The 25,191-nt window shown below is 42.7% G+C and overlaps 1 protein-coding gene across 1 annotated transcript; it reads right to left on the reverse strand.

Moving 5' to 3' along the window:
• On the reverse strand, positions 1–24,246 carry LOC149289534 (ras-related protein Rab-11B-like). The gene is made up of 5 exons (XM_089490635.1): positions 24,207–24,246; positions 17,583–17,778; positions 5,743–5,936; positions 1,257–1,337; positions 1–146 (listed from the first exon to the last, which is right to left on the reverse strand). The coding sequence occupies exons 1-5, from the start codon at positions 24,244–24,246 to the stop codon at positions 1–3; spliced, it is 657 nt and encodes a 218-aa protein (XP_089346761.1).
• Between the last annotated feature and the right edge of the window lie 945 nt (positions 24,247–25,191).

Below are 25,191 nucleotides of genomic sequence, written 5' to 3' on the forward strand. Positions count from 1 at the left end.
TTAAAGGTTTTGACAGCATTGCAGTTTGCTGGATTTCTGCCCATCTGTGGTGGGAGGCACACTGATGTCCACAACATTATTACCAGGGGACTCATCATGAGCAGACCTGTCTGCAATCTGCTTCTGTGACACAATTCGGTATATTTCTGCAAAAAAAAGTAAAAAGAAAATAAATGGGCAAACGCCATCCTGTGGTAAATGACTAGAAATAAAATGCATACATAATTCATACAAGAAAAAAAAACTAGATAGGAACTTTTGATAATGTATATAACTAGTTCCTGCACCAACTCAACACATTAAAAAGGCAGCTGTATACAAGTGTACGAAGGCTATTCATACATAACAGTTTCAAATATGCCATCTGTAAATGACTGGGAGCATTAAGGAGAAAAATAAGAGTGCAAACTGATTAAGAGTTTATTGAAATACTACCCTTGCCAAGAAACCCTCCTGTTGATCCAAAGCCCTCCATATGTATTGCATTAGAACAGTCTCACCGCCTACAGACACTCCCACCTACCATTTCATGCTGCAGCATGTGAACCAGCAAAGCTGTGCAGGTCCAAATAACCAGTGCGTTACAATGTGTGATAGGTGCGAGGAAATTAGAAGTTTTTATTGAACATCTTAAGGTAAAGACTGTAGTAACAATACTAGAGTATATAAAAGAGGGTCTGACTTGCCTCGCTGAGAAATAACTGCTTTAGACTAGTGCTCCTTGAGTGGAGGAAGAAGTTGCTTCACGTAATTCAGACTTTTGCTGGAATCCAGCACCACATGGCAGTGTCAGTAAGCCAAGTGTTAACGAAACTGGGTAACCATCGCTGTGGCCTTACTTGTTTACTCTTGCTCTGATCTAGTTCCACCATTTTGTATATTAATCATAATGGTGGAATCTAGGCTGCACTTAAAGATTGGGAGGTCATGAAAATACAAATGGAATAAAACAAAGGATTGAGAACACTACGCAGTGCACATTTAAGAAACAATATTGATGAATCCCAGGTGATACTCTGTAATCTTCATCCAAGCGAGAATCAGCAAAGTAACGCGGCTGGTGACGGTTTCTACTCACCAGTTAGTGTATCTGTTTACACAACAGTTGTGCAAACCTTAACTTTTAATATATAGTTTAGGTGTTTTGAGGACAAGCATAAAAAAAACCCTTACTTTCTAAATATATAGTAGAACATTTTTGACAGTTTGTGTTCCTCCAAACACAGTGATTCAGTGCTTTATCCCTGTGGGATTACCTGTAAGAATGTTTTTGAAGGCTTCCTCCACATTTGTTGAATCTAATGCAGAAGTTTCTATGAATGACAAGTTGTTCTTCTCTAAAATGGGGAAAAAAAACATAAGTAGAATGGTACCTGAGCAGCATTGTTTGAAATACAGACTGCCCAAACGAGATGCAAACTACTCAGGGATCTAACAATTATTCTAGGGCTGCAACTATTTTCATAATCGATTAATTGGCCAATTATTTTTTTGATCAGATTAAAAAAAAAAAAAAATGCAAATTTTTTGTTTAAAATAATGTAATGAACAGAAAAAAACCCCCAAAATCTATAAATTTACATTAACGTGTCATTAACCCTATTATCTCCATCACAATGGCATTTCCCTAATTCCCTTCTTATTTTACTGACATAACAGCTATATTTTAACCCTTTAATGACAAAGCCTGTACGGGCTCAAAATGCATTGTTTTCAATGGGTTTAGGGACCGCCCATTGTCCTTAAGGGGTTAAAAAAGGTACAAGAACACATTTCTTGTTTTTATTTCCTTTTATTTGGCAACCTGCCCCTCAGTTATGCACATCTGACCCCAGGCTTGCCGCTCTGCTGCCAGAAATGCCTTATACCTCCTATATGCCACTCTGCCCCAATATGTCTTAATAGCCCCTGATATGCCTTATACCCCCTATATGCCACCCCCCCCCAGATATTCTTTATACCTCCCTATAAGCCACTATGCCCCCCTCCCATACTCCCTGGTGTCTAGTGGGGCCACCGCTTCTGCCCTCCACTTACGCCGGTGCTTCTATGATGGAGCACCGGAAAGTCATGTGGTGCCGGCGCTCAGTCATAGAAGCCCCGGCGGAAGTGGAGGGCAGAAGTGAAGGATGTCTGCGTGCATCATACAGACGCCGGCTAGCTGCCAGAGAGGAAGATCCAGGTACCCTGCGGTGCTGCGGGGGATCTGGATCTCAGTGTTATTATCTGATTATAAGATTTTAAGAGCATTTTGCTCTGAAAAAACCCTCATCTTATAGTCAATAAAATCGATTCAACTAATCAATAATGAAATTCGTTGACAATGATTTTCATTATCGATTAACAGTTTTATTGATTAGTTGTTTCAGCCCTAAGTTATTCCTCTAATCCTTCCCTACTTTCAGCCATCATGTCTGCTTTGGTCCCTTATTACCACCCTTTCTATATTGCTAAATATTCAGCTTTGCTCCTTCTGATTTACTTTTGGTTAATTTTATTGATAAAAGTAGTGCTATCAATACTTAATTTTGAACAAAGGTTCTATTGACTTTTGGATTCCTGGCAATCCCTTCAAATTTCATGCAAATCTGATGGGTAGTTTCTGAGAAACAAATTGCAGAAAAACAATTTTTTTTCCCAAATGGCGCCATGAGAACCTTAGTCACACCTACAGCCAAATACTGTGAATGGATCATCACCAGAAAAGGGCTAGACTGAGCTCTAGTCCCCCCCCCCATATAAGAATGGTTGAATAACCATAAGTACTAAGTACTGACACATGCCAATCTATTGATACATTTTTGAAAACCCAAAAGGAATTTCGAAAAATAAATAAATTGTAATGCCAAACTTAGTTACATGCACAACAGCTGGGGATACAAAGCAAAGTTCTTTAGAATTAAGTTTGTTACAATATGGCTTCTGCTAATCAGAGCCGACATCACGAATTACATCGATGGCATTGAATTGTTTCAATTTTTCTTTTTTTTTTCTTTTTTATCGTTGTCAGACTTGGTGTAGGAATTCAGCACGACATAGGAAGAAGGAATGATCTTACCTACTTTGTAATTGTAATAATATTCTCTTTAGGAACATAACTATTATAATGTAAGCAGTAGTGGTAGACGATTTTGTGCATTTAAGTGAAAAATTAAGCTTGGCATTAACATTACATGCAACCTACAGTTTCATTCTGTAAGCTCTCAACATAACAGGTATTACCCAAAAGCTTCTCCAATGAAAGGATTCTTAACTACTTACTCTACTTTTAGAGCAAGCTGAGAAAGTTTCCCTTTCTTTCAAACTCTTAATTTACCAGTAATCCCTACATAAAAACTTTACTAGGGCTGCAACAACTAATCGATAATAATTAGGGCTGCAACTAACGATTTTAATAATCGATTAGTTGGCCGATTATTTTTTCGATCAGATAAAAAAAAATGCAATTTTTTTTCAATTTAAAATAATGTAATAAGAAACGTACAATTTACACTTTCATCTCTTTATTGCAATGGCGTCTCTCTCTCTCTATTCACCTTCTTATTTTACTGACATACCTCTTATATGCCAGATTCCACTGTGCCCCCTGATATGCCACTGTGCCCCTGATATGCCTTATACTCCTTATATGTAACTGAGCCCCCTGATATACCTTTTACCCCCCAGATATGTCTAATATCGATATGCCCTGAAATTCATAATACCCCCATACACCACTACAACTCACCAATACACCACTCTGGCTCCTCCCCCTCCTATACATCACTTTGCCTCCTCCCCCTCCCATACACCACTTTGCCTCCTCCCACCTCCCATACTCCACTCTGCCTCCTCCCCCTCCCATACTCCACTCTGCCTCCTCCCCCCTCCCATACTCCACTCTGCCTCCTGTCAGCAACGGAGGTTCACAAGACACCAGGGAGCCGGGTAGAGAGGCAGAGTGGCGTATGGGAGGGGGAGGAGGCAGAGTGGTGTGTGGGAGGGTGGCTCCCATACACCCCTCTGACTCCTCCCCCTCCCATACACAGCTCTGCCTCTCTACACGGCTCCGTTACTGACAGGCACTTTCACTGCAGCTTCATAGAAGCCTCAGCGTAAGTGAAGGTGAGTAACGGAGGACGTCTGTGCGATGCAGACCCCCACCGGCTGACAGAGAGGATGATTCTCTGTCAGCCGGTGGGGGTCTGCACGATGCGCACAGCCAGCCTCCGTTACTGCCCTTCACTTACGCTGAGGCTTCTGTGAAGCTGCAGTGAAAGTGCCTGTCAGTAACGGAGTCGGGAGAGAGGCAGAGTGATGTATGGGAGGGGGTAGGAGTCAGAGGGGTGTATGGGAGGGGGGAGAGAGACGGAAGTGAGAGACCGGCCGACAGTGAGGGGAATCCAGGTCCCCTGCAGCGTTGCAGGGGATCTGGATTCTAGTATTATAATCCGATCTCTGTTTGGAGGTCGGATTATATAAAGGAGAGGAGTTTTTCAGAGCATTTGCTCTGAAAAAAACCTTTTTATAATCGATAAAAATCGATTCGATTAATCGATAATGAAAATCATTGACAACCATTTTCATTATCTATTAGTTGTTTCAGCCCTAATAATAATCGATAATGAAAATCGCTGCCAATGAATTTCATTATCGATTAGTTGCAGCAGCTCCTACTTAGTTCCTCCCTGCAGTCACTGCCGATTGGCCACCCACTTCCTTCTTCCAGTCCCTCCCTGCAGTCACTGCCGATTGGCCACCCACTTCCTTCTTCCAGTCCCTCCCTGCAGTCACTGCCGATTGGCTGCAAGGAGGGACAGAGAGAAAGGGGCCTATCAGCAGTGACAGGGAGACAGAAAGAGGCGGGGCCAAAGTGCCATTTGTCCCCACCCATTTCCTATACCGTCCTAATGGCTCAAGAACTCATCTAACTGGTGAGTATAAAATTAATATTTGGGCTAAAGTTAGGGGCAGTTATAGTCAGTGGGGTGTTTAGGGTCAATTTAGGGGCAGTTATAGTTAGTGGGGTGTTTAGGGTTAATTGTGGTTGATGGGATCTTCAGGGTTAATGTAGGGGCAGTTGTGGTTGATGGGGTGTTTAGGGTTAATTTAGGGGCAGTTATGGTTAATGGGGTCTTCTCTTCAGGGTTAATTTAATGCCGAGGACTGAGGGTTAATTTAAATAAAAGTTAACTTAAGGTGCAGTTATAGGTAAAGGGGGGGGCAAACTGAGGGGAATCTAAATCCTGGGGGCACTGAAGATTAACCCTGTATTTATTTATAAAAGTATTGTGTCTGTGAACGAGTCTGCAAATATGTGTACTATGGGATTTCAGGGGGGTATATCAGTGGGGAAGATGGAGTGGCATATCTGGGAGGCAGTGTGGCAAGCCTGGGCTCAAATGTGCATAACGGGGGGGGGGGGGAATAAAAACAAGAAATGCATTTTTATCAAAGTTTTCTTTATTCTGCTGTTTGTTTTTTTTACATCCTACGTTAGTTTATTAAATTATTTTAAATAAATGAAAATTTTTTTATCAGATTAATCGAAAATATAATCGGCCAACAAATCGATTATAATAGTTAGTTGCAGCCCTAAAAACTTTACACGAAGCATTAAATGGTTATCAAGATAACCACAGCAGCAGCTTCGAAGACTAATGTGTACTATACAAAGACGCTATACCATTTTCAGTATCACTTGTTTATTAACTTGTAAATTAGTTTACACCATTTCCTTTCTAAGTGCACATTGAACATTACCTGCAAATGCTCGTGCCTCGTCTGTTGGAACAGCTCTAAGGTGACGCAAGTCGCTTTTGTTCCCAACCAGCATTATGACTATGTTGTTGTCTGCATGATCCCTCAGCTCCTTGAGCCAACGCTCCACATTCTCATATGTTAGATGTTTAGCAATATCATAAACCAGTAGAGCTCCCACGGCTCCCCTGTAATAACTAGAGAAAATGTGTTTGTTAGTGTGAAGGCTTTAATGTATGATTAAGATGCATGATTGTCATTTTACATGATGAGGATAAAGAAAATACATTCTCATTGCAATGTTCTACTACTGTATTAAAAAAACATTTGAAAGAAAAACATATCAAATTGGCTCGAATATAGGCCGCACTCCCCCCCCCCCACAAGTCTTTAAAGTGGGGGTGTGGCCTATATTCGGGGTCTAGCACCCGACGCCTGGGACATGCAGTCCCGGGCGCCGGGCAAGCAGCGGGGTTAGGATACAGATCCCCCACAGCGGTGCAGGGGACCTGTATCCTACTCTCGGATGTGCTCAGACAGCCTCCCCTGCAAGCACTTCCCACGGGGGGGGGGGGGATTTTTAAAGCACATCTTGCAGACGTGCCGGCAGCGGAGGCTAGCATCGCCGCTGCCGGTGAACCTCTGCACGAACAATCTTCCTTGCCGGTACTTCCCACGGCGGAAGTGCCGGCACCAGAAGTTGAATATGTGTTATGTGTAGATGTCCCCTGCCGGCCCCGCAAGACCCCGTGGAATCTGCACCGGTAAGTCTGGTGGGGGGGGGGGGGGGACATTGGCAGCATATCTCGGGGGAGGTAGAGTGGCAGCATATCTCGGGGGGGGTACATCTTCGGGACAGGAGTGGCAGCATATCTCGGGGGGGGGGGGGGACTTTTTCATTAAAAAGGGCACCTAAACTTTTAGGGTGTGGCCTGTATCCGAGCCAATACAGTATATAGATTTCTATCTATCTTTGGAAAACTGCACTTTTATTTCAAAGTTTCAATATCACAAAAAAGGTGAGGAACTATCTTGGTTTTTTTTTTTTAGTTTTTATAAAAGTTTCTTGCGACATGAGGGAATATACTAAAACAGACAAAATCAAATAGGGTACATACAGTTATACATTTCATTAATTTCTCCTTACTGCTTGGAATTAAGCCATGTAAACACTGCTAAACAGACAATCTTAGTATTTAGTAAGACATACAAGAAAAAGTTTTTGCTCTACTAGTTAAAAGGTGCTGTTCAATCTACCCCCCCCCATTATTACTGAAATTTTATTCCTCTCCTGTATCCATGCTAAATGAGTTTACCAGTTTTAAAATACACTGTAGTTTCCCTGTAATTTGCTTTGTAAATAACTCACTGTGGGGACTCAAATTTACAATGACGCCAATATGCTATGCTTAGCCATTACCAGGGGCCGGACTGTGAATGACACAGCAGCTTCCAGGCAGACCACCAGCAGCAGAGCCCCGTACAAAACGGGAATTAACCCCTAAATGCCGCGATCGCGGCATTGAAGGGGGTTAACGCTGCACTGTCGCTCTCATGGAGCGATCAGACAGCAGGGGGGTGTTGGGTCAGGTGCCCACACTTGTGTGGGGAACCAATCAACATACAACCCCCTTCCCTGAAGCTGCCTGTGGCAGCTGATAACACGATTGCTGGTTTTGCAGCAACCGCGGTTTCAGCCTACAGGATCACTCCGTGGGAGTGATCTCAGGCTCGGGGTGGCTGTGCTGTCTGCTCAGACTCCTGGGCAGACAGCAGCAGCAGCGCCCCCGTGTGGTTACTCAGTCTCTTACATCCACATTTTTTTTATGGATGTAAGAGGCTGACAAAACCTAGGCGCCAGGACAAAATTCTCTGTCGCCATGGCGCCTGGGATTTGTCGAGCCCTGCTTTAACCAATCTAACATACAGGACTCTAGTGCTAAGCAATGCTGATAAATTAATTTCTTATAATGTGGTTTTTATTGGACTAGGATTGGGGGGGGGGGGGAGATTCATGCCATTTTCTGCTTATTTTTATACAGGATGCAGAGCTTATCTAATGATATTTTATGACGCACGCTAGGTGGAAAAGCACCTTTAACCCCTTAACGTCCATTGCCGGGTCAGGCACGTCATGCAAAAACGGTCACTTAACGACCTATGACGTGCCTGACACGTCATCAGACTTAAACAAGCTTAGAAAGTGATCAATGATCACTTTCTAAGCTTAAACGGTGTTGCTGTAATGCCTCGATGTCGAGGCATTCAGCAACACCGAGATCGGCATGATGGGCCATGTCTGGCCCCTCCCCGGGGCGTCAAAATCCGCCATACTTTGTATGGCGGCGGACGCCCGTTTTAAAAGCGTTTAGGGAGGCGATCGACGATCGCCTCCTAAACTTAAATGGTGTCGCTGGAATGCCTCGATCAGGAGGCATCCAGCGACACCAAACACTTACCTTTCGATGGGCTGTGACCGCTCCGGAGAGCGGTCACAGCCGCAGCTGCCGATGATCTTCGCCATCAAGCAAGATGGCCGCTGCCCTGTAACAGGAACCATGTATGGCGGCGGACGCCCGTTTTAAAAGCGTTTAGGAGGCGATCAACGATCACCTCCTAAACTTCAATGGTGTCGCTGGAATGCCTCGATCAGGAGGCATCCAGCGACACCAAACACTTACCTCTTGATGGACTGTGACCGCTCCGGAGAGCGGTCACAGCCGCAGCTGCACGCAGTCTTCACCATCCGCAAGATGGCGGCGGCCCGGGAAAAAAAATAATAAAGTTGAAAAAGTTCGCTAGACGGTCTCCTGACCTTCTAGAGAACTCTGGCTCCACTTGCTGGTTGAATACAGGTACTGCATTCAACCATACAGGCCAGCTTTCTAATCACTATGTGATTAGTAAAATATTTAAAAAAAAAAATAAAAAAAAATAAAAAAAAAGAAAAAGCTTAAAAAAAACATGGTAACATTTAAAAATTATTATGCTTTAGAGGAACTATCCAGTTCCAGCAAAATGTAAAAAAAAAGTCCAAAAAGAGTAAAATAAATAAAATTAAAAAATAAAGTTTATTATTATGAGCAAGTGCTAAAATTAGCGCTGTATCTTCCCAAAAATCCTGACGTGGAAAAATTTAAATAAAAGCATTTCAAATACCCAAGGGGTGTCTAATTTAAAAAAATGAATGGTTTGATGGGGTAAATTGGAGTGGCCGGGCTCAAAGATAGGGCATAGGCACAGACTGACCGAAATGGGGGGAAAAAAAAGCGCACTTCCAAAATGTGGCATTTTAACCTCAAACACCAGACAAACCCATACATGTGGGGTATGACTGAACTCGGGAGATGTTCCTGAACACATATTAGGGTGTTGTTTGATAGTGACGTATACCTGGAGCTATAAATTTATACCCAAAATACAATTTGTGTGAAAAAAAAATAAAAAAAAAATACTACCACAAAGTGTGGCAAAGGCTGGTGGTAGAATCTGATGCATGGAAAGGGTTAAATACTACCATTTTAAGTACCTTGGGGTGTCTAGTTTTCAAAAATATATGGTTTTATGAGGTAAATTGGAGTGGCCAGGCTCAAAGATAGGGCATAGGCACAGACTAACCAAAATAGGGGAAAAAAAGCGCACTTCCCAAATGTGGCCTTTTAACCCCAAACAGCAGTCAAACCCATGCATGGGTGGTATCACTGTACTCGAGAGATGTTATTGAACACATATTAGGGTGTTGTTTGATAGTGACGTATACCTGGAGCTATAAATGTATACCCAAAGTACAATTTGTGTAAAAAAAAATACCAAAAAAATACTAACACAAAGTGTGGCAAAGGCTGGTGGTAGAATCTCATGCATGGAAAGGGTTAAAATACTAGCATTTGAAATACCTTGGGGTGTCTAGTTTTCAAAAATATATGATTTGATGGGGTAAATTGCATTGGCCGGCTTCAAAGATACCCGAAATGGCACATGGGGGGAAGAATTACCAGATTTGGAAAAAATGGTTTTGAAATAGCAAAACGCTACCTGTACTTAATGCTCCATAACGTGCAGAAAAAAGCAAAAAAAACATAAAAACATTGGGTATTTCTAAACTCAGGACAAATAGTAGAATATATTTAGTAGGGTTTTTCATTAGCTTTTTTGGATGAGTAAAAGATTTTTGGGGTAAAAGTCAGAAAATGTGGGTTTTTTTTACATTTTTCATCATATTTTATTACTTTTTTTATGGGAAATTAGATAATATGATTAAAACAATGGTATCTGAAGAAAGCCCTTCTTGTCCTGAAAAAAACAACATATAATTTGTGTGGGTTCACTAAATGAGTGAAGAGAAAATTACATCTAAACACGAACACCGCAAAAGTATTATTAAAACAGCCTCGGTCCCAATGGTACAAAAGGTAAAACACAGCCTGGTCCTTAAGGGGTTAAAGGAAACACCGTGGATTAAATAGTTTGAATGCAGAGGGTTTTTAGAAGTAGACAAAAAGTATCATGTGGTTTTACATTATAGTTGGCCTTGGTCAGAAAAACAAACAAACAAAAAAAAAAGCGCCAGGCTGAAGATCAGAATAGGCAAAAATAGTTTACAGTATAATTTATCAGAAATATTCATAGCCTGCACATTTTATTGTTTGATGTAATGGTTGTGACATTTTAACCCCTTTATGACAAGGGTATTTCCTATATATAACCATTTCCTGAATACAACAATACCCTGTATTGACTTTGTTTTGGACTCCTCTGGGGCTTTTAACCCCTTCGTGACAAAGGCTGATTTTACTTTTTGTACCCCTCGTGACAATGGCCTTTTTCTGCGCTGCTTGTGTTTAGCTGTAATTTTCTTCTTTCCCGTTTACTGATCCCACACACATTAGATATTGTTTTTTTCAGGACAAGAAGGGCTTTCTTTAGATGACATTGTTTTGATTGTATCATATTATTTACTACTAAAAAAAGTATAAAATATGGTGAAAAATTTAGAAAAAAATGACTGTTTCTAACTTTTAGTTGAAAAATCTTTTACTCATCTATAAAAGGTAATGAAAAAACCTGCTAAATGGATTCTACTATTTGTCCTGAGTTTAGAAATACCCAATGTTTTTATGTTTTTTTGCTTTTTTCTACCCATTATGGGGCAATAAGTACAGGTAGCGTTTTGCTATTTCAAAGCCATTTTTTCCAAATCTGGTAATTCTTCCCCCCCATGTGCCATTTCGGGTATCTTTGAACCCGGCCAATGCAATTTACCCCATCAAATCATATATTTTTGAAAACTAGACACCCCAGGGTATTCCAAATGCTAGTATTTTAACTATTTCCATGCACCATTTTTGTCAAACTTTGTGGTAGTCATTTTTTTGCATTTGTTTTGTCACACACATTTTACTTCAGGTATGAATTAAAAGGTTCTCGTTTATGTCACTATCACAAAACACCCCAATATGTGTTCAGCAACATCTCCTGAGTACAGCGATACCTCACATGAATGATTTTGCCTGGCTGTTTGGGGGCAAAAGGGCCACATTTGGGGCATGCGCATTTTTCAATGTTGAACTTTGGCATTTGGGGATCCACTGCCTATGCCCTATTTGGTACATCTTTGAGTCGGGCCATTTCAGTGTGCCCAATAAACCCATATATTTTTCAAAACTAGACACCACAGGGTATTTTAAATGCTGGTATTTTAACTCTTTGCATGCACACATTTTACCACCAGCATGTTTTCAAAGTTTGCAGTAGTATTTTTGTGTGTGTATTTTTCCCACACACACCTACTTTATGTATGAATTTACAGCTCCTGGTATATGCCGCTGTCACACGACACCCCATAATGTGTTCAGCAACATCTCCTGAGTACAGTGATACCCCACATGCATGGATGTGTCATTTTTGTGGGAACTAAAAGGCCACATTTGGTACGTGTGCATTTTTCTAATTGGAAATTAGGTGTGTGGCCATCCTTCTCCCGGTGTTAATTGGGACGTTGTTGAACCTGGCCAATTCAATTTACCCCATCAAATCATACCTTTTTTAAAAGTAGACACCCCACGGGCATTTAATATGCCAGTATTTTAACTCTTTCCATGCGAGAATTGTTTTAAGCTAATATGCTAATTTTAGGACTTGCTCACAAAAATATATTTTTTTTTTGTCTTTTTAAAAAAATAATTAACATTTTTTTTCAACTTGGAGGTTCCCCTGATAGTGACATTTTTTTTCTAATTATTATTAATTTTATTTTATAATTTATTTTTACTAATCACACTGTGATTAGAAAGCTGGGTTCCATTGACTTGCATGGTGAATGCAGTACCTGTATTCAACCTGCAAGTGGAGCCAAAGTTCTCTAGATGGTCTGGACCATCTAGCGAACTTTTAAAATTTGTTGGTTCCTGTTACAGGGCAGCGGCCATCTTGCTTGATGGCGAAGATCATCGGCAGCTGCGGCTGTGACCGCTCTCCGGAGCGGTCACAGCCCATCGAAAGGTAAGTGTTTGGTGTCGCTGGATGCCTCCTGATCGAGGCATTCCAGCGACACCATTTAAGTTTAGGAGGCGATCGTCGATCGCCTCCTAAACGCTTTTAAAACGGGCGTCCGCCGCCATACAAAGTATGGCGGATGTTGACGCCCCGTGGAGGGGCCAGAGATGGCCCCTTCGTTCCGATCGCGGCGTTGCTGAATGCCTCGAGGTCGAGGCATTCAGCAACGTTTTTTGGGTGCAGAAAGCGAAAACAGATCGCTTTCTGCACCCGTTTAAAGACGTGCCGGTCCTGGCACGTCAATTGTCGTAAAGCACATGCTTTTCCGTGTCGTGCCAGGACCGGCAATTGTCGTTAAGGGGTTAAAGAGGAATCTCTCCTGTAACTAGATGGATGGATTCAATAGAAATAATAAAATAAAATAAAAAATACGTTTAAATTATTTTTATCTTAACGAAAAGGGAGAAACGTTTTGCCTCGTCCCACACAGACCCCAGTTACATTGATCATGACTGAAGAGTACGCAACCAGAGAGGAGAACAGAGATACCAACAGACTCTACACCCAGCCACTACTCAGTAATTACACAGTGAGGCTGTTGGGCAGTGGTGGGATTTTATTTTTTATTTTTTTAATAACCACTTCCGAGATTTCGTACTAAAATTAAAAACCTCACACAGACAGACTCAGGCAGTCGCAGTCACACACACAGAGACTCAGGCAGACACACACACAGACTGACTCAGGCAGACACACACACACACTCAGGCAGTCACACACACACACACACTCAGGCAGTCACACACACACACACACTCAGGCAGTCACACACACACACACACTCAGGCAGTCTCTCACACACACACTCAGGCAGTCTCTCACACACACACACTCAGGCAGTCTCTCACACACACACAGACTCAGGCAGTCACACACACACTCAGGCAGTCTCTCACACACACACAGACTCAGGCAGTCACACACACACACACACACTCAGGCAGTCTCACACACACACACACAGGCAGTCTCTCACACACACACACACACACTCAGGCAGTCTCTCACACAGACTCAGGCAGTCCCACACACAGACTCAGGCAGTCCCACACACACACAGGCAGTCCCACACACACACAGGCAGTCCCACACACACTCACACAGGCAGTCCCACACACACTCACACAGGCAGTCTCACACACACACACTCAGGCAGTCTCACACACACACTCAGGCAGTCACACACACACACACACACATCGCAATGGCCTCTCTCTGTCTATTCACCTTCTTATTTTACTGACATAATAATAAAAGCTACAAGAACCCAAACAGTGTTTCTCAAACTTATTATGAATTAATACTACTACTACACTCAGGCAGTCACACACACACTCAGGCAGTCTCACACACACACACACACACACACAGACTCAGGCAGTCACACACACACACACACACACTAGGGCTGAAACAACGAATCGATAAAATCGATAATAATCGATAACGGAAATCATTGTCGACGATTTCCGTTATCGATTAATCGAGTGATCGATTCGTTGTTGGAGCACTCGGCTCCTTTTACTTACCTCCGCGAGCGTTCCCCGCTTCCGCTGCACTCTCCGCCTTCTTTTAGTTGCGTGTGGCTCCGTTCGCACAGAGCGGTTCGCTCTGTGCGAGTGGCTCCGTTCGCACAGAGCGGTTCGCTCTGTGCGAGTGGCTCCATTCGCACAGAGCGATTCGTGGGGGTGGGGGTGGGGTTTCAGGGGATGCAGGGCAGAGTGGGGGTGGGGATGCAGGGCAGGGTGTGAGTGTGGGGGCAGGGCAGGAGACTGGGTGCAGGGCAGAGTTGGAGACTGGGTGCAGGGCAGAGTGGGTGCAGGGTAGAGTGGGTGCAGGGTGTGAGTGTGGGGGCAGGGCAGAATGTGGGGGCAGGGCTGGGTGCAGGGCAGAGTTGGAGACTGGGTGCAGGGGCACAGTGCAAAGTGCCAGGGCTGGGTGCAAAGTGCCAGGGTGCAAAGTGCCAGGGCTGGGGCAAAGTGCTGGGTGCAAAGTGCCAGGGCTGGGTGCAAAGTGCCAGGGCTGGGTGCAAAGTTCTGGGTGCAAAGTGCCAGGGCTGGGGCAAAGTGCCAGGGCTGGGTGCAAAGTTCTGGGTGCAAAGTGCCAGGGCTGGGGCAAAGTGCCAGGGCTGGGTGCAAAGTGCCGGGTGCAAAGTGCCAGGGGTGGGGCAAAGTGCTGGGTGCAAAGTGCCAGGGGTGGGTGCAAAGTGCTGGGTGCAAAGTGCCAGGGCTGGGGCAAAGTTTCTTGAACAGTAATAGTCCACCTCTTTTCAGAATGTTTGGGGTTATTTTGTTTCATAAATATTGTGTTTGGGTTTTTGTACTTTGAACATATTGTTTTTTTATTACATCATAACAAAATAAGAATGTTAATGTAAATTTTAAGTTGTTTTTTAACATCCAGTTCATTAAATTTTAAATAAACAAAAAATTTGCATATTTTTTTTTATCCGATTAATCGAAAAAATAATCGGCCAACTAATCGATTATTAAAATAATCGTTAGTTGCAGCCCTAACACACACACAGACTCAGGCAGTCACACACACACACACACACACTCAGGCAGTCTCACACACATCGCAATGGCCTCTCTCTGTCTATTCACCTTCTTATTTTACTGACATAATAATAAAAGCTACAAGAACCCAAACAGTGTTTCTCAAACTTATTATGAATTAATACTACTACTATTATGAATTTACTATGTTAACTATTTTTCATATTTAATAAAAACTGAGAAAAAAAGCCTTATTTATATTTTCTTTTATTTACCAAACTGCCCCCCAGTTTGCCACTCTGCCCCCATATATGCCTTATACCTCCTATATGCCAGAGATTCCACTGTGCCAATATGCCAGCGATATGCAACTGAGCCCCATAATATACCTTTTACCCCCAGATATGTCTTATGCCCTCCTGATATGCCCAATATCGATATGCCTTACACCCCCTATATGCCTTAAAACTTCCAATATGCCACTCGCCCCATTTATGCCTTATAGCTCCCTATATGCCACTGTGCACCCTGATATGCCACTCCACCCCCCATAAATGCCCTGCACCACCCTGAAATTCATTACACTCCCTGATTCACCACTCTGCCTCCCCCAGATATGCCACTCTGAAATTCATTATACCCCCCATACAGCACTCTACCTCCCCCTATACACCACTCTGCCTCCCTGAAATTCATTTACACACCCATACACCACTCTGCTACCCTGAAATTCATTATAACCCCCAAACACCACTATAACTCACCCATACACCAGTCTGCCTCCTCCCCCCTCCCCATACACCACTCTGCCTCCTCCCCCCCTGCCATACACCACTCTGCCTCCTGTCAACAACGGAGGTTCACAAGACACCAGGGAGCCGGGTAGAGAGGCAGAGTGGCTCCCATACACCCCTCTGACTCCTCCCCCCTCCCATACACCACTCTGCCTCTCTCCCAACTCCATGGTGTCTTGTGAGCCTCCGTTGCTGACAGGCACTTTCACTGCAGCTTCATAGAAGCCTCAGCGTAAGTGAAGGGCAGTAACGGAGGCTGTCTGTCCGCATCGCGCAGACCCCCACCAGCTGACAGAGGATGATCCTCTGCAGTGAAAGTGCCTGTCAGCAACGGAGGTTCACAAAACACCAGGGAGTCGGGAGAGAGGCAGAGTGGTGTATGGGAGGGGGGAGGAGTCAGAGGGGTGTATGAAAGTGGAGGGGAGAGGGGGAAGTTGTCTGTGCGCATCGCACGGACACCCACCGGCTGACAGTGAGGGGAATCCAGGTCCCCTGCAGCATTGCGGGGGATCTGGATTCTAGTGTTGTCAACGATTTTAATTATCGATTATCAATTTTATCGATTAGTTGTTTCAGCCCTACTAAATAGTTTCCCATAGTCCCATGTTTAGTGACAAAGATGCCTATGGTAAACTGGGGGCTGAATTTGCCTTTGCCCCCAGTTTCCCATAGGCATCTTTGTCACTAAACATGGGACTATGGAAAGCTATTTAGTGACAACGATGCCTATAGGAAATTGGGGACAGAGTTTGCCTTTGCCCCCAGTCCATCTTTGTCCAAGCCTCCCACTGCCAAGCATGCCCCCAGTTAATTCAACTTACCTGATCGAAGACCCCGATGCGCACTATGTTGGATTCCTGCTGTGTGATGCAGACAACCCTACTGCGGCTTCTCCCACCCTCCCCACTGAACGGGGATGGCACCGCCCACAAAAGGTCATTGTGCAGCGCTGGTGCCGCCCACGAAAGTTATTGAGCAGCCCCGGCTGACAGGGGTGGCATTTAAAGAAGCCGTCCCCGTTGATCCGAAATAGAATTGCGTCAGCTGGCCAGCTCGACTCAGTGACCTTCGTGGGCGGTGACAGCCCCATTCAGTGAGGAGGGTGGGTGGAGCCGCCGGCAGCAGCAGAGTAGTCTGCATCGCACAGACGTCCCCTGCAGCACCGCGGGGGATCTGGATCCTAAACCCAATTATAGGCTGCACAACCACTTTAAGTGTGTGTGTGTGTGTGTGGGGGGGGGGGTTAGTGCGGCCTATAATAGGGTAATTAAGAAACGGTTTGCGCGAACCGGCTGAATCCCACCACTGCTGTTGGCCCATATCGTGTGTGTACTGGTGGGGAAATGTCCGTATTGATACAAAATCCTTTAGACATACCATTATTTCTAGGCCAGTTCTTTCAGGATAGTATGGTCGTTATAAAGGTTTAACACATCAAAAATGGCTGTCCTTGCACTGCCTGTTGTGACTATCTTAAAATTGAGAATTTGTTCTTACCAAAATGGAGAACATTCACTTTTTCACTTGAGTGAAAACATTGCAAGTGAAATGAGAGAATAATTTCTCAACTCGCTAGGAGCTTAATATCTGACACTTGGTAAAACCTGAATTAGTTTTTATGCTGCTGGAATTTTGCAATACCTGACACCGTTTTCTTCACTAGCTAGCCCAATAAACACAAAGTAGATAAACAATCCAGCTAGTGGCTAGTGTTTCTTAGTGTGAGACCCTTGTTTCAACTTCCATTCAAAAGTTAAATAGATCATCAATACATTTTTAAATTTCACTACCGTCACTGGCGACTAATTAGTGCTTTTAATTAGCAGGCAGTATTTTATATAGCTTTCATAGGTATGAGGACTTCTAAAAAAATTTAAGCATCAGCTAAAATACTTCTGGATCCATTAATGTCTGTTCACGTCTATTGTATAAACATGTAGATACTTATATTTAAGAAACAAATCCAGTAATGAAGGTACATTTGTATAGAACTCACGCAGAGGTGATGGCTCGATATCGCTCCTGTCCAGCTGTGTCCCAGATTTGAGCCTTTATAGTTTTCCCATCAACCTGGATGCTCCGAGTGGCAAATTCCACCCCGATGGTGCTTTTACTCTCCAGGTTAAATTCATTACGCGTAAAACGAGATAGTAAGTTACTCTTCCCCACTCCAGAGTCACCAATCAACACCACTGAAAGAAGAAGTGAAATAGAAAATAAGTGCAAAGCATCCAATTTTTGAAAAGTAACCCCCCCGCAATACTTTTTTAAAAGAAAACATTACATACCAAATGTTCTATTTTAAGTCCTTTTAAAACGTCATTTTAATTACCTGAAGGATCAACACAAATACTCACCTACCAACGATGCTCTGGCATTCCCTACACTCGGAACACTACAACGCCACGCGGAATAGGCTGAAAATAGTGTCCAATACACCGTATGGGAGCCATAATTGCCGAAAAGGCCACAAGTTGCAGCCTTTGTTTCAGCTTAATAAGAAGGGAGCCTGACATCAGCGGAGGATGTCACCGATATGCTTAGTCCGTGGAACCAGCACAAAACACCCATCAACCACAACTGCCCTAAATTAACCCTGAAGACCCCATCAACCACATCTGCCCCTAAATTAACCCTAAACATCCCATTAACTATAACTGCCCCTAACTTTCAGCAGCCCAAATAATTTTATACTCACAGTAAGAGGAGTTCTTGAGCCATGTGGACGCTATGGGAAATGGGCGGGACCAACTGGCATTTTGGTCCCGCCCCTTTCTCCCTGTCCCTTCTTGCAGCCAATCACCAGTGACTGCAGGGAGGGACTGGAAGAAGGAAATGGGCAGGCCAATCGGCAGTGACTGCAAGGAGGGACTGGTAAGTAGGAACTGCTGCTGTGAGTCACACTGAAACGAGGAGTATTTTTCAGAGCTTCAGTTTGCTCTGAAAAAAACCCTCATTTTATAATCGATAGAAATCGATTCAACTAATCGATAATGAAATTCGTTGGCAACGATTTTCATTATCTATTATATAGATTGTTGGTGCTATATAAAAAAATATATCAACAACCCTTGTCATATGCATTGAGTGTCCCTTAATGGTAAATTCTTGCATAAATGGAGTGACTGGTAATTCGATAATTTTGATAACCAACAAATCAGCTCATCCCCATCCACAGACTAGATTGTAAACTCGCAAGAGCAGGGCCCTTTTCTCCTTTTATACCAGTTTGTTATTGTGTGTGACTTTAACCCCTTAAGGACCGGGCTCATTTTTTCTTTTTGTACCCTTTGGGGCCGAGGCCGTTTTAACACTTTTGTGGTGCTTGTGTTTATATTGTTTTTTTCAGGACAAGATGGGCTTTCTTCAGATACCATATGTTTTGATCATATCTTATTTACTATAAAAAAAATAAAACATGGCGACTTTTCTTTGAAAAATCTTTTACTCACCTACAAAAGGAAGTAGAAAAAAAAAACTAGCTAAATAGATTCTATTTGTCCTGAGTTTAGAAATACTCAATGTTTTTTGCAAGTTATTGGGCAATAAGTACAAGAAGCTTTTATGATTTCCAAACCTTTTTTTTCCAAATCTGGTCATTCTGCCTCCATCGCCACTTTGGAACATCTTTGAAGCCGGTTAACTCAATTAATCCCCATCAAACCATATATTTTTGAGAACTAGACACCCCAAGGTATTTCAAATGCTGGTATTTTAACCCTTTCCATGCACTAATTATACAAGCACACTTTGTCAAGCTTTGTAATAGTATTTTTTTTTCACACAAATTGAAATTTAGTTATAAATATAACACCCCAATATGTGTTCAGTAACATCCGAGTATGGTGATACCCCACATGTATAGGTTTGTCAGATTGTTTGGCTGGTAAAAAGCTACTTTTGGGACATGCGTAATTCAGGTGGTCATTTGGTCATTCTGCCCCTTTGGAACATCTTTGAAGCCGGCTACTTCAATTTACCCCATCAAACTATGTATTTTTGAAAACTAGACACCACAAAGTATTTCAAATGCTGGTATTTTAACCCTTTTATGCATGAGATTCTACCACCTGCCTTTGCCAAAATTTAATTTTGTATTTTTTTTTTTTCCACACAAATTGTACTTCAGGAATGAATTCATAGCTCCTGGTATGCGTCATTATCAAACACCCCAATGTGTGTTCTGCAACATCTCCCGAGTGCAGTGATACCCCACATGCATGGATTTGTCGTGTTGTTTGAGATTTAAAATGCCACATTTGGGAAGTGCATTTTTTTTTTTCTCCATTTTGGTCTGTACCTATGCCCTATCTTTGAGCCCGGCCACTCCAATTTACCCCATCATGCCATTTTTTTTTTATTAAATTAGGGAATTTAAAGTGCTTTTATTTTAACTCTTTCTATGCTGAGACTTTTTTAGAAATTAGAAAATTTAGCATTTGCTCAAAATAATGAACTTTTTTTTTTACACATTTTGCTGGTACTGGATGGTTCCTCTGGTGACATAACGGTATAAATATTTTTAAATGTTAGCACATTTTTTTCCCATAATTTTTTTTTTTTTTATATTTTACTAATCACATTGTGATTAGAAAGCTGGGCTCCATTGACTTGCAAGGTTGAATGCAGTACCTGTATTCAACCTGCAAGTGGAGCCAGAGTTCTCGAGGGTCTGGAGACTATCTAGCGAACTTTTTCAACTTCATTGTTTTTTGTATTTTATTTTTTTTTTATTTTATTTTTACGGGGCGGCCGCCATCTTGCGGATGGCGAAGATCACTTGCAGTGGTGGCTGTGACCGCTCTCTGGACCGGTCACAGCCCATCCTGGGGTAAGTGTTTGGTATCGATGAATGCCTCCTGATCGAGGCATTCCAGCGACACCATTGAAGTTTAGGAGGCGATCGTTGATTGCCTCCTAAACGCTTTTAAAAACAGGATGTTGACGTCCCGGGGAGGGTTGCCGATCTCGGCGTTACTGAATGCCTCAACATCGAGGCATTACAGCAACACCGTTTAAGCAAAGAAAGTGATTAACAATCACTTTCTAAGCTTATTTAATTTAATGACGGTTCAGGACCGGCAAAGGTTGTTAAGTGACTGTTTTTGCGTGACGGTCCCGAAAAGGTTGTTAAGGGGTTTAATTATGCCACTGATTGTAACAGCCCTATGAAATCTGCTGGTACTATATAAATAAATGCAATGCAAATATACATTATATCCCACAAGCTGTATAATTACTGTTAAGAGCAGTATAAGAATACTGAAATGTAAGCTACCTGGAATGTTATTTTGTTTGTATATATACACCGTATTTGCTTGATTATAAGACGAGGTTTTTTTTTTTTCCCCAGAGCAAATGCTCTGAAAAATACCCCTCGTCTTCTAATCGGGGTCGTCTTATAATCAGACCTCAAATAGAGGTCTGACTATGAGACTAAGATCCAGATCCCCCGCACCGCTGCAGGGGACCTGGATCCTTCTGTCTCCCCCCCACACACACACACACTTACCGGTGCTTCCAATTTCCTGTATTGCCGGGGCAGCGGGTTGACGTCTACGCGATCCGCATAGACAACTTACGCTGCAGCCGGAAGGAGGCGTGGCTAGCAGCGGGGGTTGTCTGCGTCCATCGCGCAGACCTTCCCCAACTGTCAGAGATCAGAGTTCCCCGCACCGGTGCGGGGAACGCAGACAAACCCTCGCTGCCAACTCCACCTCCTTCCGGCTGCAGCGAATCGCGTAGACGTCAACCCGCTGCCCCGGCAATACAATAGGAAATTGGAAGCACCGGTAAGTGTGTGTGTGTGTGTGTGTGTGGGGTGTTAAATGGGGGCATAGGGCATTTCTGGAGGCACAGTGCTCTGTGAAATGCCTTTTAACCCCCTTAATGCCACTCTGCCTCCTGAAATGCCTTATACCTCCCTATATGCCACTCTGCCCCATAATATGGCATTTAGGGGGTTAAAAGGCAGAGTGGCATATAGGGGTATAAGGCATTTCTGGAGGCAGAGTGGCACATAGGGGGTTAAAAGGCATATCATGGGGCATAGTGGCATATAGAGGGTTAAAAGGCATATCATGGGCCACAGTGCCATATTGGAGTGGCAAGCCTGGGGGCAGATGTGCATAATTGGGGGGCAGGTTGGAAAATACAACAAAAAAATATTTTTTTCAATCATAGCTTTTATTAAAAAATGTAATAGTTTACATGAATTAACATTTACTGGTAATGTAATTGTTTACTATAGGGTCGTCTTATATTCAGGCTCTCTTTTTTTCATAAATATTCAGATTGGGGGGGGGGTCGTCTTATAATCGAGCAAATACGGTAATAGAAAAAGTAATGTTATCATACAAACAACTAATACTTGCAGCCACAACTGCTTCACCTTGGTGGTGTTAATTTCCAAAAGTTGCATAACTAGAAGTAGTCCAACGTGCAACTTGAATGACCTTCCAAGGAAGAACATAACATTTGCATAGCGCTTATGCAAAATTGAAAGCAGGCATCTTCCAATTTGTGAACACACTTTCTAGATTGTCAACTCATTTGAGCACCCCACCCACCTTTTGCATCTGTAAGTCGAAATTGATACATATGTACTAAGGGCATATCCCGTTTTAAGAACACTCGTGACTAAAACCATAGTTGCAGCACAACCATTGACCTGTTTACGTACGCTCGCTTTGCGACAATGCAACATAACAGCATGACTCCAGCATGTCGGTTCGTAGTATCTAATGGTTTAAATGACCCGACTATTGCAGCGCAGTATATGCATGGAAAGAAGGGAAAAAAAAAAATACACAACAAATCTTTGGGCAAAAAAATAGCCCTTTTAGAAGGATCTGTGTTCTTCTTGGATATGGACTTCCTCAAGGCAGTATACGTAGAAGGCAGAAAGCCGCAAAGTAAGTAGAAAAATATTCAATAAGTTTTTTGTTTTTTTTCTTACATTGGAGATTCCATGTTTTTCCACTGCCACTGTTAACTAATCCATATAGCAGCTTCCCGCAAAAGGCAGATATATCAGTCCCCAGTGACGCCTCCTATTTGAGGTCTGATTATAAGACGACCTTGAATATAAGACGAGAGGTATTTTTCTCTCGAATATATTTCACCTATAGTTTACATATAAAAATTTGACAAATGACAAGCTTCAAAACTTTGTCCTGGACCAATTCCACCCAACTTCTCAACTAAAGATGCGGAGGATGTTCAATGCTCGTATTATCACAATGACCTAACATAATAGTTCATGTTAAAAGGCACATTACAGTTGTAAAACCTTAGCCTGGGAGAATACAGATCCAGTTAAAATGTTTTTTTGCTGTATAAAATGAAATAAAAAAAAAATTCCATTGCAGTTGCTTGAGAAAACAAATATTCCTAATAAATTGTTCCTTCCCTTCTAGAGGTGCAGTACATTTGATAACTACGATACCTTTCAGAACAATAGCCACCCTTTTAACCAGTGTTTCAGACCCTCTAATGCAGAAAGCTCATGATAAATGAGGTTCCCTTATGGAATCTGAACATGCACTGCCTAGTTAAAATTTGCTTTATCGGCATCTGTACTAAAATCTGTGGGGGCAAACAACCTACAGTACAGAAATATGCATCAATGAGTTTTTTTTTTACATTTAAAATGGGGGGGGGGGGGAAAGAAGGTTAGGAGTCAGATCAAAAAGAGAAGAAAAAAAAAACAACAAAAAACTGGGAGTCATGCCTAACAGACCCCTGGGATTTTTCCCCATTTGACTAAAATAATCAAGCCATGGTTGAAACTGAAAAAACCTCAACATACACACCTTTGGTACAAATGATTTCCCTATGCCACTACACCTAGGCCATAAACCATATGGGGATGAACACACACACACACATATATATAAATAAATAATTTTGGGCTGGATGGTTTGTTCTTGGCCATATGGTTTATATATATACACACATATATCTATTTATGTTTGTATGTTGTGTAAGCTTATAACATAATATACATAACACATACATAAGCACAAAAGCATTGTAAAATCTAGTCAGTTTAATCAAGTTTTGCTATTTGAACTATCCCAAATGTATAAACCCAACAGGTGAGAGGATGCCATTAGTAAACCTGGAGATAGAACTTTTCCTCAATGCAGTAGTCACAAACCACATTGTCAATATCCCTGTCAGAGCTATTAATGTTAGACTGTAGCCAGCAATCATGGATCAAAGTCTGTATATTTTTACGACATTACTAAACAAACCACCTCATCAAAGAGGACATGATGCAAAGAGCAGGAAAAAGGAAAAGGCACAACTTGGAGTGGTGAAAATGCAGCAGGTAATTTCTGCACCAGTATTAAGGGAAACAAAAGGCCAGAAACATATTTGATGCGACTGCACTTACACTACAAGGTACACAATGACCCGGTTGTAGCTGTGGAGGGACAGACCCACACCCGGGTGTACATCAAAGCGCAAAATGGCTTGCTACATTGAAATACTGAAATACAGCGAGGTGTACTGTCCCCAGGGCAACTCGGTTATTACGCATCAGGAAGGGTCGTGAGAGAATCCACTGAAGTCTGAGAAAACCAAATAACGGAAGTACGGATTTCTTGCTTACCTTTGAAGAGATAATCGTACTCGTCGTCTCTTGCTCCCATTTTCGCCGCAACCTTGTCCCAGTACCAAACAAACTGCCAGCGGTTCTAACGCTGGGCCCAAGGGCGTGGCTTAGACTCGGGTGCGACGGGGGTGACGCCAAATCACATGGAGCCGCACTACTGCAGACAAGATAAGTGACAGAAGTCACTGGCCAATGGTAGCGCTGCTTAGGGATAGCGATCACCACCTCTTGAGGGGTAGTGTATGACAGGCAAATTGCCCAATCCAGCAACAGTTTATAGTAACGGAATTAATACGGAATGTGTGATTGAATAAGCGACTGATCAGCGATAGTAAGTGAAACCAATAAAACAAAAGGATGTATGATTGACTTGTGGAAAAGACCAATTAACGCATTGTAAAGAAACCTACCAACGTGTGAGTCACAGACTGCAGGTGTAAAACGCAGTTCTTCCACTAATCACAGTGGGCCTTGTTCTTCATCACCTTTTGGGCATCGCTGGCTTCTCTAAGGTCTTCCAATTAGAAATAAGTATGTGGAACTGAAGTTAAAACTGGTGCTTTAAGCATATTCCTTAGCCATCTGGCAACATATAAACCTTGGTTCTCTGTAATGAAGCCCGAGGACCGATTGAAGGAGAAGCCTGAGTTGTGTTTTGGGATTTACCGGATTTCGTCCATGTGTGGGCATGTCATGGGTCTATTTACTAAGAAGTGGAATGGTCAGTTAAGTTAAGGGCAAAAGTCAGCAAGGGCTATAAAGAAATTTAGCTGCTGGTATTTAGCAACTGCTGACATATAACTGACTAAACTAACACTGCCTTGTTTGGGAGATTATAAAAATAAGAGAACTACTACACGTAAGCCATAAACCATACCAAGCTATGGATCGTTGCAGCCCAGCTAAAACGTGATTAAATGGTTCTATGGTTTGTTAGTTTATACCGCGCTACTTTGAGCAGGGCCCTCCCCACCTGTTGTTT

Source organism: Sceloporus occidentalis, unplaced genomic scaffold (genome assembly GCF_023333645.1).
Source record: "Sceloporus occidentalis isolate IW3139 unplaced genomic scaffold, rSceOcc1.0.p SCAF_45, whole genome shotgun sequence".
In the NCBI taxonomy this organism is placed as follows: Eukaryota; Metazoa; Chordata; class Lepidosauria; order Squamata; family Phrynosomatidae; genus Sceloporus; species Sceloporus occidentalis.